A 13,028-nucleotide genomic window follows, 5' to 3' on the forward strand; every position below is an offset into this window, starting at 1 on the left:
CTTCCTCAAATGCCTGTATTTATAGCTGTAGTTCTACTCATTTCACCGAGAAACTTCAGGGAATCTTACAGCTGTCTTGTATTTCTTTATGTCATTATTGATGGCATCTTTTACTAGTGGAGGAGGCAGCTGTCTTGAATTTTTTATGCCATTATTGATGGCATCTTTTACTAGTGGAGGAATCACATGTCTGCCACTTTCTTTTGGCTTTATTCTCCTCACATGCCTGCTTTATTGTTGTCGGGGCATCTTTTGCTTTTGAAGTAGACCCCTGTGAAAACGCATCTTTGGTGGTCCTTGTCCACCTTTGCTTGTCTCGGAAAAATCCTTTCGATCCGTTCGGGGTCTAAAGGTTTTTCCAAATTCTGGATCCTTCTGATTTGGGCATTCTGGGCAGATATTCTCTGACCATCGTCCAATATGAGTCATGTTACAAAATTTTCGGCGAGTTTCTTTACTCCCCGGCAGCTTGTTGTTCCACAAAAGATTTCTCTTCTTTTCGAAGAGTTCTTCCGCAAATGCTGTAGTTTTTCCTGTCATTGTGTTCAACAGGAACGATCCGTTCACAGAATTTTGATAAAATTTGAATGGAAACTTGACTTTGTCCATCTCAGTAAGACAGACCCAAATACCCCATGCCCTTCTGGTTGAGATCTCATTTTCCCCGAAAGTGGACACCAAGGGTATTTTTTCAGTTTTAGGATCCTTGATAAATTTATGACTGTTTATATCAGGTCTCCTCAGCTTGATAAAATGAAAGGGTTTGTGTGATCCTTTCACTGTTGGTTCTGGAGCTGCACTGAAAAAATATAACTCAAGCACATCTCCTCTGGACAAATGATCATTATTTGCCCATGTTTCTTGGACTGCTTCCTGAATCCTTTTTGGTAACTGTGATATCTCCAGAAAGCTTGGTGACGTTGTATAAACTGAGGCCAAAGCCCCAAATTCATACCAGAGTTTTACATCTTTAGGATTGACATTGTTTTTTAGCCAAACCCTTGGATATATTCCTGCAACATCAACCCTGCAAGTGTTCGGGTTGATTTCCTTCCTTGTATTCAATTTCTCCCACTTCTGTTGATAAACCTGAAATGGAGAAATAATAGATGGATTAGTATCAATCTTAGATTTGCCCTTGTCAGTGTTGGGCCTAAGATTGATCTCTTCCTCTTTTACCCCAGAGGCGGAGGGTTGACTTGATGAGTTATCCTCATCAATTGTTGCTTCATCTAGATCATCAAAGGCTGATGATAGATTAGCTCTTGTTTCTTGAGGTTTAGATTCCTCAACATCACAACCGGTGGTTGTATTTCTTGTTCTTGTAAAACCAATGGTTTTAGTATATCTTGTTTATGAGAAACCAATGGTTTCTCTATAGCCTTCACAATTGGCCCTTGAATAGCAGCTCATAGTTGTGTTTGAGCTTGCATACATCCTGTAATTCGATTAGATACTTTGATCCGATCAGCTTGTTGTAACCTGCCGGCCATTTCAGCATTAATGGCTAACTGGTTGAACTCGTTTTGAAGCAACCCAAGGTGTTCCCTGAGATGCCTCTGCATTTTCAGGATGGAATCCACGTCACTGCCTTCCATCTCTTGTTAAAAAATCTGCAAGAATATTTTCATGAGATTTAATAATAACAATATCAAAAATATAATTTTGACATAATGCTTGCCATCTTAATAACCTAGCTTTCTCAGATTTAGATTCAATCTTATTCTTTAGTAAAGCTTTTACCTGGGTGTTATCAACCTTCAGAGTGAACTTTTTAGCAAGTAAAAATAATGGCCATTTTTCAAAAGCCCTTTTAACCGCATAAAATTCCTTCTCGTTGATATGCCATCTAATGGCCTCAGATTCTGAAAAAAGACCGCTACAGTATCTGCATGGTATTTCCCCATCTGGAGTGATTTTGGTAAGGACTGCCGCCCACCAATCATCGCTGGCATCCGTAAATAATACCAGATCATCTTCATCTACGGGTATAGCCATTTTTGGGAGATTCTTACATATCTCTTTTAATTGGTTTACCCCTTTAGTATGGTCATCGGTCCATATAAACCTAGCATCCTTTTTTAACAAAGGACTGTACATTGCTAGATTGTTAATGAACATCCCTGCAAAATTAACTACTCCAAGAAAACTCTGGAGTTGTTTTACATCTTTGAGTTTATCTGAAAATTCTTTACCTTTTCCACAATATGGGGTTGTAGAATTATTCCAGTTTCATCAATCTCAATACCGAGGAATTCAATTTTCCTTGTTGCTATGACTGCTTTCTTTTCAGATAACACCAGTCCTTCTTGTTTACAAATTTTAGAGAAAATCTCTAAGTGTTTAACGTGTTCGTCTATATTTTTTGATGATATAAGAATATCATCAATATAAACAAACATAAAGTTGAAATAATCTTTAAAAATGTTATCCATCTTTCTTTGAAATATCTGGGGTGCATTAGCCAATCCCATAGGCATAACTTCCCAAATATAGTGTCCTTGTGGAGTAGAGAAGGCTGTGAATTTCTTACTGCCTTCTTCCATTCTTATCTAGTAGAATCCAGACTTACAATCAAATTTTGAGAACACTCTAGCATTTCGTACACAGCTAATTAGATGTTCTCTACTAGGTATGAAGTACCCGTCAAACTCCAGGATTTTATTAATACCTTGGTAGTTAATAACTAACCTGGGTTTCCCACTTTTTATTTCACCATGATTTCTGACCAGAAAACCTGGGATACTATATGGTGAAACTCTTTCTTTGATTAGACCAAGGTCCAAATGTTCCCTGATAATCATTCTCATATCCCTTTGATCTGTTATGTTCATCGGGATAGGCTTATATCTGACGAATTCATACTCTTTGCCTTCCTTTAGAGTAAGACTGGCTTTGAGTTGATTTCTATCCCACCATGCCAAAGGATGCTCATTATAACTTTCTTTGAGCCTCTTTTTGACATATTCAAGGGATACCTTATTTTCTAACTCTATATCTCTATGATTTAGAGTTACCTTGAGAAGCTCCATATCCTCTGTTTGGAGTTCTTGTTCTGTTGTTATTTTCAACATGGTTTCTCCAAACCTTCTTGGATCTTTCATTTTTGGGTGAAAAAGTTGTCCCTTATCACCACGCTGGCTACGAAATATTATCGGCAATTGTCGATAAAAAGCAACTTTGAGTCTTTGAACGATAATTTTATGATCACAAATTGTAGTGATCATAAGTCTTCTTGACTCATTGTCTTGTGTGTACTTCTTAAACATTTGTAAGAAGTTATTTCCTAACAGGATATCAGCTCCTGTATCATGGAAATAGATTGGTGGTGTCTTTACCTTGTACCAAGGTGTCTGACCTGCTCCTCCTATAAGGATCTCTGCTTGTTTTATTCCTTTGCAAAGAATTAAAATTCTTCGAGAGAAATCTCGTCCAGCAATTTTTGGCAAATCTTCTTCACATTTTTCAGGGAAGACTCCTCTTTTTGCTGTACAAATTTCTGCTCCCGAATCAATATAAGCTGCAAAGTATTCAGCCTTATATTGTTCATACAACATCCCTATCGGAATGTATATGGAGAAAGGACTTGTTGTTATTTTTTAAAGGGATTACTAAATGGCCCTGCCATTTTTAACAGACTGTGTTGTAACTCAGTAATCCGATTAAGACTATTCACCTTTAGTCTTCCTAAGGCTTCAAAAGGTAGAGTATGGTTACTCCTTTCTACCTCTTCAATGCGATCTAGTAAATCATGTTCATGACTTACTAATTTCAACAGCTGCTTCTTCCTCTGTTTGTAAACAGAGTTCTCAAATCTGATTAAGGGATTGTCCCTTATCCAATTCTCTTGGTTTTCCATTTCGTAAAATTCTTATTGAATCCTCCAATTCTTTTCTTTTGCCATGAACTCTATTCCTTTTTCAAGGCGTTTCCATGGTTTATGGTCCTCCAGAAACTCTAGGCCAAGAATGAGTTGATCCACTTCTTTTCCTGGAATTCCACATATTTGAACTTCCAATTCTCCAATATTTATCAATCCTTGGTAGGTTCCTTTTTCATGTTGTTTCAAATAGTAAATCGAGTTACAAGGGAACTGGTTTCGATGACTTGTAATATCGAATACTATTTTCACTTCTTTCCATCCTTCTGGAGATCTAAGTTTTTCTATTATAGAAAACTCTTTTTCTTCTGGTGTAATTTCTTGAATAGGAGATTTGTCCCATCTCCTACTTGTCATTCGGTTTCCTTGAAAAGATAACCTTCGAGGTTCTATTTTAAGGTCTCTGTATAGAACCGGTCTGTCTTGGATTTGAATGTCTGTTTCCTGAATTAAAGGAAACTCGATTTTTTCTGGGTATATTGCATGAGCAACTTTCCCAAAGATCTTTGGAATTTCAATGAACACATTTCTAATAAATAATTCAGAATGATGAGTATTAGAAAGAGCATATGAAATTTGATATGTAATAGAATATGGTCTATTACCTTCCTTCATTAGTCTCTTTTCCTTGAAGTTTTGATGCAACGTCAAGGCTCGACTAAAGTCTCTGTCAGCTAAATTGTAGGCTATTCTTGGATAGATAACTCCTACAATTTTTCCTGCACAAAGATTTCCTAAGATAGTACCCAGGACAGCATCTTGAATATTCCCCATTCTTTTATCGCATACTACGATATCTATGGGTGAATCTATTCCTTCTTTAAAAGTTGTCTTGATCATTATTTGGATTGCTCCAATATGAATCCAAGACATCGTCCTTGCTACCTCACCTTTCAACTTTTGCAATTCCTCTCTTATTTCTTCAAAAGGAATTAACTGCATCTCTATTTGATTACTTGTTAACTCCATGGGAATTGCAATTTCCCTTCTGGATACTTTGTAAATCAAATTATGTCTTCTTTGTCTAAGCCCTAGGTTGCCTAAGACTCTTTCTACTTGTCCTGCCGAAAATCCCTGGTACTTTTGTAACGTTGGATTTTCTCTCATAATCCTTTGGACCATATTATGAGATATCGTGGTTTGGCTAAAGAATCCAGCCAAACTTTCATGTGTTTCATGCCGAAACACTTCTTCTTTATTCTGATTCTGATTCTGATCCATCCTCAGAATCTTCTTGACTAAACAATATCTCTTCTTCGTATATGCTTTCATCTGAGGGGATATCCTCAAATTGATATACTTGGACTAGATCTTGAAAGAAGACCGCATCATCCATATCTGGTGTTGCTTCAAAGAGTTTAACTCTTTTTTTCTTATTTTTTGGACAATTTGTAGATATATGTCATCTTGCTCCACATGTCCAGCAGTTGCAATCCTTGAAACTTTCACTTGCTCTTGTATGAGTTCTTCTGAAAGTTCTTCTTGATGGTGTTCTTCCCCTGCTTTGTGATGAGCTTGTTACTGGAAATGTTCTTGTAGGTCCACTTCTTCTTCCTGACCTATAAGATCTGGCCTTTTGTTTGGACCAAAATTTTCTTGGTTTCCAAGAACTTCTCATTCTTTTATTGTAGGAATTACTTCTGAATTTCTTCCTTTTAAATCCCTGTGATCTGTTTCCAATGATCGTTGGAAGATCATTATCTTTACAACATAAAGGTGTACGTTTATTTATACCCCTTATTTTCTTGTAGTTCTTCTGTAATGCTGCCATATGGCACCATTCTGCCAATTTTCCTTTCAAAAAGGACGTGCGTCTTGCCAAAGTGTCAAGATGACCTGGAACGTATTCTTTAATCAGCATTTCTCTCCAGGGACTTGGAATTTTTGCGAAAAATAGCTGAATAGCTACATTTTTCTCGACTCCTGAATTCCATCTGTATTTAGTGAATAACATAATGTATTCATCAACTAAACAGATATCATGTAACTCGAGGCTATACAAAGCTTGAGTATATCTTCTCTTTTTCTCTGTATCTTGATTGTTGAAATAGTCTACCCCTATGAATTGTGCTTTAAATAGGGTGGCCATTCTTTCTCCAATTTCGCTGAGGGATTCTCCTGCTAAGATTGATTCCTTCGTATCTGGCATAGTCATCTCCCAAGCAATCTTGACAGATCCCATTAGACTCATTTCTAGAAGTTTAATGAATCCTTCTTTATTGAGATCTAAAGTCCCTGCTGCAATTCTCATAGCTGACGTCCAATCATCTATAAGATCTTCTCTATTTTTGAAGTCCAAAACATCAAGGTTTAACATAACCCCGTAAGGATGTATTGGATCTAAAACAGTTTTTCCGTAAGGAGTTTGATGGAGTAGGATTTTACTCCTTCTTGATCTGGTTCCTGCTGGATGTGAATTTTCTCCAACCTGAAACTCACTATGTGGTTCTTCTGTTTTAACCGCATATCTTGGGGGATTCCCTATGGGTTGTTCACCCTCAGGGGAGTTCATTTTTAGATCTACTACTTTGAGATTCGCAAAAGAATCCGCGAGATCTTGTAGATCCTCGAGATTTAATCTCTCTAAAGTAGTCATCAGATAGTGTTTTTCTCTGATACTGCTTTTATAAGATTAATCATCCTTTCATCATCAGTTAAAGGTTTTTGAACCATTTTGGTTTTACCTTTCTGATGTAACAACGGTTCGGTACCAAACGAGAGTGGTAACCTTCCTCCTGTATTTCTTTTTCTAGAACCTGAAGTTTGTTCTAGATTTGTGATTTTAGTTTGAAGATCCTTTAGGGTTACAAGAATTTCTTCTTGTTTCTTAAGACTTCCTTCAATCTGCCGAGGTATTTCATACAGCTGATTGCTGTAATATTATACCGTTTTTTGAATTTCTCTAAGATCTCCGGAGAGTTTAGAGGAATCTGGGGTAATTTATAAAAATTGAGAGTTAAAAATCATATTTCTGTCGTAAGTAATCTATTATGAACAGATTAACTTGTTTATAGGATTTCATATAAATAAAATCCTCTTGATTCAAACATTCGTTTGAAGTCATCTTTTGTAAAAATCTTCTCCTCAACAAAGAAAAGTATGAGTTAACGAATAATATTAAGTCTGAATATTTAACCTAAAGCTTTGATACCATTTTTTGCACATAATTCTTTGTACCAAAATAAGCATTAAAACATGAGATATAAGCACAGAGATCTTTAGATATAAGTATAAAACCTTCAGATCTAAGCACAAAACACCCCATATTGAGTACAAAAATTAAATATTAAAATAATCAAGTTTTGTGGTCCTTAGGGAGTGCAAAGAAAGAATCTTTAAGGGAGGGAGTTGGGAGAAAGAAAGGTTTGGGTTTGGGGATTTATTCATAATTGACTCTTATCTTAATTCCTAAAATAAGTTACTTAAAAAATTTGCATAAAAATATCTAAAAATTTAGAAAAAAAAATTTGAATTTGTTTTGGTTTTTTTTTTTTTTTTACCGATTTGTTACTTTTTTAATTTTAATATTTTTCTTATTTTAAGTTTTCCAATCAAGTTATATTTCATTCCCATATTTTAATATCGTATCCACAATAATATTTTTTTTCTAAATTTTAAAAAATAAAATTTTCAAGTTATATTATAAAATAAATTTATATTTTAAAACTAAATAAAAATTTATCAGAATAGTTAATATATTTTGTGCAAATATTTTTTCCAGTAAAAAATGATCACGTCTAGGAGTGAGTTTTCGATATACACCGTATAAAAAATATTGATATGAAAAAATTCATACAGGTACCGATATCGAAATTTCGAAATTTTGGTATGAAAAAAATTCATACTAATACCGTACAGATACCGAAAAAAATTTCGATATACCAAAAAAATGTCTATATATCGAAAAACTTTTGGTACGGTATCCCAAAAAATCGGTATTTTGGTTCGATATCTCAACCCTGAATTTCACGTCAAATGAATAGTGTCGCAATATATTTTATTAAAATTATAGAGTTTATCACTATAAAATTTGCCAAAAAATTAAACTAATATTAAAAATAAAAAAAAATTAATTTCATATTTTAATTAATGTTTTATTTTACTCCACAGTTTTTACCCCTAAAATTTTAAAGTATTTATAAAAACAACTAACTATAATTTTCACACTGTTAAAGATTTGGGATAAAATATAAAAAATATTATGTAATATTAAAATTAAAAAATCTATTTATATTTTTAAGTTACATGATAGAAAATTATGGTAATTGAAATTTTTTAATTTTTATACGAGAAACATATATTGTACTTGAACTTCCATGATTCCATCATTAATATATATACTTGAAATAGAATAATCAAGGGTATTATTGACAATTTATGTTATAATAAGAATTAAATATGGAGTTCATTTAACAAAAAGTGTAATGTAAATATCAATGTCCGATACGAAAATATCTTCTATTATTGTAATAATTTAATATCTAATCAAATACATCACCCACATGAGAATACATAATTTTTTTTCACAAATACACGTGATGTATTTGAGTAAATATGAAAGATATATTACAATAAAAGAAAGACATTTTCATACTATAAACATAATATTGTACAATATACCTATTATTATATATAAAAAAAATGGTTGATTAGGCGTCGTAACAATACGTGCTCAATAACTCGCTGTGGCAAGAGTTAAACGTGCAACTACTACAAAAGGTTAAGGGCTAGAGTACCTATTAAAATTTCACAAAATAGAAATATATATTTTTAATATTTTATTGGGAAGTTTGGTTCAATAAACTCAACTTTGATATATAGAATCTCTCGCCAACATATGTTGAAACGAAATTTAGAGGGTGTTTGGATAAGCTTATTAAAAAGAGCTTATAAGATGTTTTACGAGCTTATAAGTTGTTAGAACTTATTTTAAAAATAAGCTGTTAAAGTTTTTGGATAAACTTATTTTAAACCACTTAAAGATGTTCATATATTTGGTATTATAAAATTTTTTTATTGTCAAAATTACCAAAAAAAATACAATTCTATGAAAATAATGTTTCGAGTTATATATATACGAAAATAGTTTTAGAATAAACCTATATTAAAAATAAAATTGTTTTAATATTTTACTTTTAGAAAAATTTATGTTATTTGTAATTTTTTTTGTAAATAATTTTTAATATTTAATGAGTGGGGGATATGATGGAGATTTATGAAAATATTCAAAGATATTTTAGAAAGATAAAATGTTAAAAAAAGATCTTTTTGAAAAAAATATCCCCTTACTTTTTTAAAAACAGCTTATAAGTTGTTTTTAAAAAATTTTACCAAACAAATTTGTGGAGCATATAAGCTCTAAAACTACTTATAAGTTGTTTTGGAAAGCTTATACGCTCAACCAAACACCCAACTTAGAATAGTAAATGTTGGAGGTGTAAGCTATTCAAGTTCTAGTTTTAATTTATATTAAAAACAGTTCAGTCTATGCCAACTAATTCCGCTGTAGCAATTTGTCAAATTTCATTGTCGAAATCGACACACTAAGTTGTGTCCCGGGTTCAAGTCCCGGCAGCGGACCTTTTTTCTTTTTTCCCAACCTCACTATTAAACCTAATTAATTATAATTTAAAAATATTTCAAGTTGGTTTCAAAAAAATATATTTCAAGTTATTGAATATATTTTCAAGTTATTATTTCTAGTTACTTTTAAAATTTGGTAACATAGGTTTTTAAAATAACTTGTATTGAAATAAAAAGGGTTTTTTTTAAAATAAAAATCCATTAAAATGACTAAAATATGTATATATAAGATTAAAAACTACTGTATATAAAGAATGTGTCCATAAAAACGAGGACACCATTGTATTTGGCCAAAATTACTCTTATAAGAATATGATATAGCCATATAGATATTATAATTTTGTTCTTTTTCTTGTTTTTGTTTTTGTTTTATTTTATAGGCATTGTTTGGTTTGATGTATTATTAATCTATGTATAACTTATTCCAATCAATTTTGCCTTATTTTCGTTATATTATTTATCTATTTATTAATTAATAATTTTATATTAATTAAATCAAATAAATTATAATCTATTCATCAAATCAAATAATGTATTAACTATTTTTTTATTTATTTTTAATTTACATTATATTGCTTATCTATGAATTACTTATCTTATCACTCAAACCAAACGGTGCCTATATGATATTACTACTATTTGAATATAAATCAAATTGATTAGAAAAAAAAATTGTACAAACATCCATACACTAGTTTTTAATTAAAGAAGAGAAGTGATATTTTTATGCACACGCTTCAACACATCATTTTGTGTCAACGTAAATAGATAGTATAGTATAGATTATCTATACTTGATGTAAAAACAAAGTATCCCAGAGCAAAAACTCAAAAATAAAGTTTGGTATGAAAAAATATATCTCAATTAATCTAGTTACACTTCCTACAAAAATTATTTTATAAAAATCAAATTTAATTGAAGTTCAAATATAAATAGTGGCAATGAAGAGCCAACGTTTGAACTCCTGGATTTATTCATGTAGAATAGAATACAACTTGGCGAGTGAAGTTTAAAGGACAACCCAACCATTAATCTCTTAAGAATCAACCAGCTCCTCAAATTCTGAGGTCTGCATATTATTTTGTGTGTTACCAGTTTCCACAGGAGCATGCAACATGGTAGGGAACATTCTTTCTTTCTTTCTTTCTCTCTTTTCTTTTTTATATATATTTTTGTTGTAGTGTTCTTTTTCTACAAGATCAACTAATAATCGAAATCTGTTTCTTGCTGAGCAGGCGAAAACCGCAACTTGGACGAAGCATTCGGGGTGGTAAGTGATGATAATTCATAATTCCCATTGAATACTCGGGAATTAACTTCTCTGTGTTTCATCCATATGGTGTTCTGTCTGATCTTGTAGCGATGGAGCGAAGGCGAACTCGAGCGGTTGCACCTGTGCATTGGCACGAGCTCGACATGTTCTAGACAAACTATCGCCGCGGTTCGGGAGTTGCGTGCAGCTCGTCAATCGATCGCAGCGAACGTATCTGGTAAATCAAATCTCGAGTATAGTTTGTGACCATAGTTTTGATTGATTTGGAATGATTGTTCTTTTGCCACATGATGCAGGCTCTGCCGAGGAGATTTTGCCATGAACATTTACCAGATTTCGATCAGGCTGTTGTATTTGTGGGTGAAGATGGGAAAAAATTCCGAGTTGCGTACTGTTCTGGTACATGTAGATTCAGTGTTGGGTGGAAAAGATTCTACGATGCTTACAATTTGGTCGAAGGAGATGCCTTAGTTTTCCTTGTCATAGATGCAGAACACTTCAAGTTCAAGGTAACTTTTTTTTTTTGGGTCAAAAGAGAATTATATATATTTAGTACCAGATTTAAGACAGGGCCTGCTCGCGTGTACGACTGATTGCTTGTTGTTTTTTCTTAAGGTTTACGTTGTAAGATCATGTAGACCGAAAAAAGCATACCAGGCTGTTCGAAATCCAAAAGTAGGCGTTTCCATTGACAATGGTATTGGTATATGCGATGATACTATACAGGAACATATTTTCTGCTAAAAAAATGTTTCATTTACGCAATCTCAAAAATAAATCATGACTTGATCTTTTGAAAACTAATGATCAAATGGCAGAAGCTGCAAGTATTGGAATGGCTCGTGTAAAGGAAGAAAATATGGATGATTTTTTACAGGAAGATGGCCATCGAGAGCACGGGACGCAACCACGCAATTTGGAGCGCACGCCTCCCCCACGGCGAAGTGAAGGAGCTGCTATCAAATTTCAAGACGTGAAAAGATTTGAGGATTTCAAGATTCACGTGGACGGCCAACTTCTTGACTCTGAATTATCAGTTCAGACAAAGATGAAGTATTATGAGCTCTGCCTTAGTCTAAAAGTGTTCCTTCATGATGGTCTCATGGAGGGCCTTGGCAGCAAGCTAGTTGCCGGAGTGATTTCCAAAACCTCTGATATTGCTTCCGCGATCACATCCGCTAGACTCGCTCCCTTTCCACCTCTTCGGGATTTGCAATCCTGGGACAAAGCTCTCATAGCTTTCGAAGAATTAGGCATGAGTGTGGGATTCATGCGTGCTCGGATAGCTAAGCTGGTCCAAATCTCACGAGCATGCGAAACTGTTAACGGATCATGGAGTGCGAAATGGGCAGCTGTTGAAGAGACTGACAGGGCTTTGAAGGAGAAAGTTTCGACTATGGATGCATTACTGGAAAGCATTGAGACCCTTAAAGCATCGAAAAGAAGTGTTGAGGAGGAGATGAATGCTTTTGAAGAGGAAGTCGGAGACCTCGACTCAGAGTTCTCTTTGGTAGCTGCTGCTCCTTGGTCATAGCTTTATATGGAGAGTCATAAGATGTTGACAAGGAAAATATTATGGCTTGGCTTTTATGGTGGTATGGAGATTTGGTAATCTTAAGATATGTTGAAAATTGAAATATATATTACATGATTGGAACAGAGTTTTAACCTTTGCTTGTACTATTTCCAATGGTATATAGTGATATAATTAACTATCAATGAGCAAAAAGAGATGGACCAACAATATATAATAGTTAGTTGCAATGTTTCACGTGATGATGTTCCAGTTGTTTTTTTGCAACAAGAATTCTTCTTGTACCTGTGCCTTGGTGCGAGCTCAAGATGTACAAGAGATACTATCGCCACATTTCGCAAGCTCGCAGTCGTGGCTTCAAATCAAAAGGAAGCCAACAATCTGACCCATACACGACTTTTTGGCAAATAGAGGAGGAAATGAAGCACCAAGGAGCTTTGACGACACTCGCTGTTTTGTTTCTTTAAGGTATACATTGTAAGAGCATGCAGACCGAGAAAAAGGCGATCACTGTGCGATTTGCAATCCAAATGTAGATGTTTCCATTGATATTGGTGAGCTGTTAAATCTTGTCATATTTTCGGCTAGAAGACTAGATTGTTCACAAATTGCCAAACAAAGAAATCACATATTTGATCAAATGACAGAAGATACAAGAATTGGCATAGCTTATAGCTATGATGATCTGGTCTATCTTTTGGAAGATACATTTGGAGTGTGTGCGCCTCGCCTAGATCAACGCGATAATTTATGCTCAT

At 33.8% G+C, this 13,028-nt stretch overlaps 1 protein-coding gene across 1 annotated transcript in view; it reads left to right on the forward strand.

Annotated features, from left to right (window-relative positions):
* Positions 1 to 12,270, forward strand: part of LOC140861165 (B3 domain-containing protein Os01g0234100-like) — a 33,498-nt gene extending 21,228 nt beyond the window's left edge. Inside the window, exons 2-6 of the mRNA XM_073264175.1 lie at positions 10,645 to 10,733; positions 10,824 to 10,953; positions 11,033 to 11,245; positions 11,352 to 11,439; positions 11,555 to 12,270. Of these exons, the coding sequence (XP_073120276.1) occupies positions 10,645 to 10,733; positions 10,824 to 10,953; positions 11,033 to 11,245; positions 11,352 to 11,439; positions 11,555 to 12,270 (1,236 nt within the window). The remainder of the gene's footprint in view (positions 1 to 10,644; positions 10,734 to 10,823; positions 10,954 to 11,032; positions 11,246 to 11,351; positions 11,440 to 11,554) is intronic.
* The last annotated feature ends 758 nt before the right edge of the window (positions 12,271 to 13,028 follow it).

The sequence above is a fragment of the Henckelia pumila genome, chromosome 4 (genome assembly GCF_033568475.1).
Source record: "Henckelia pumila isolate YLH828 chromosome 4, ASM3356847v2, whole genome shotgun sequence".
NCBI classification, from domain to species: Eukaryota; Viridiplantae; Streptophyta; class Magnoliopsida; order Lamiales; family Gesneriaceae; genus Henckelia; species Henckelia pumila.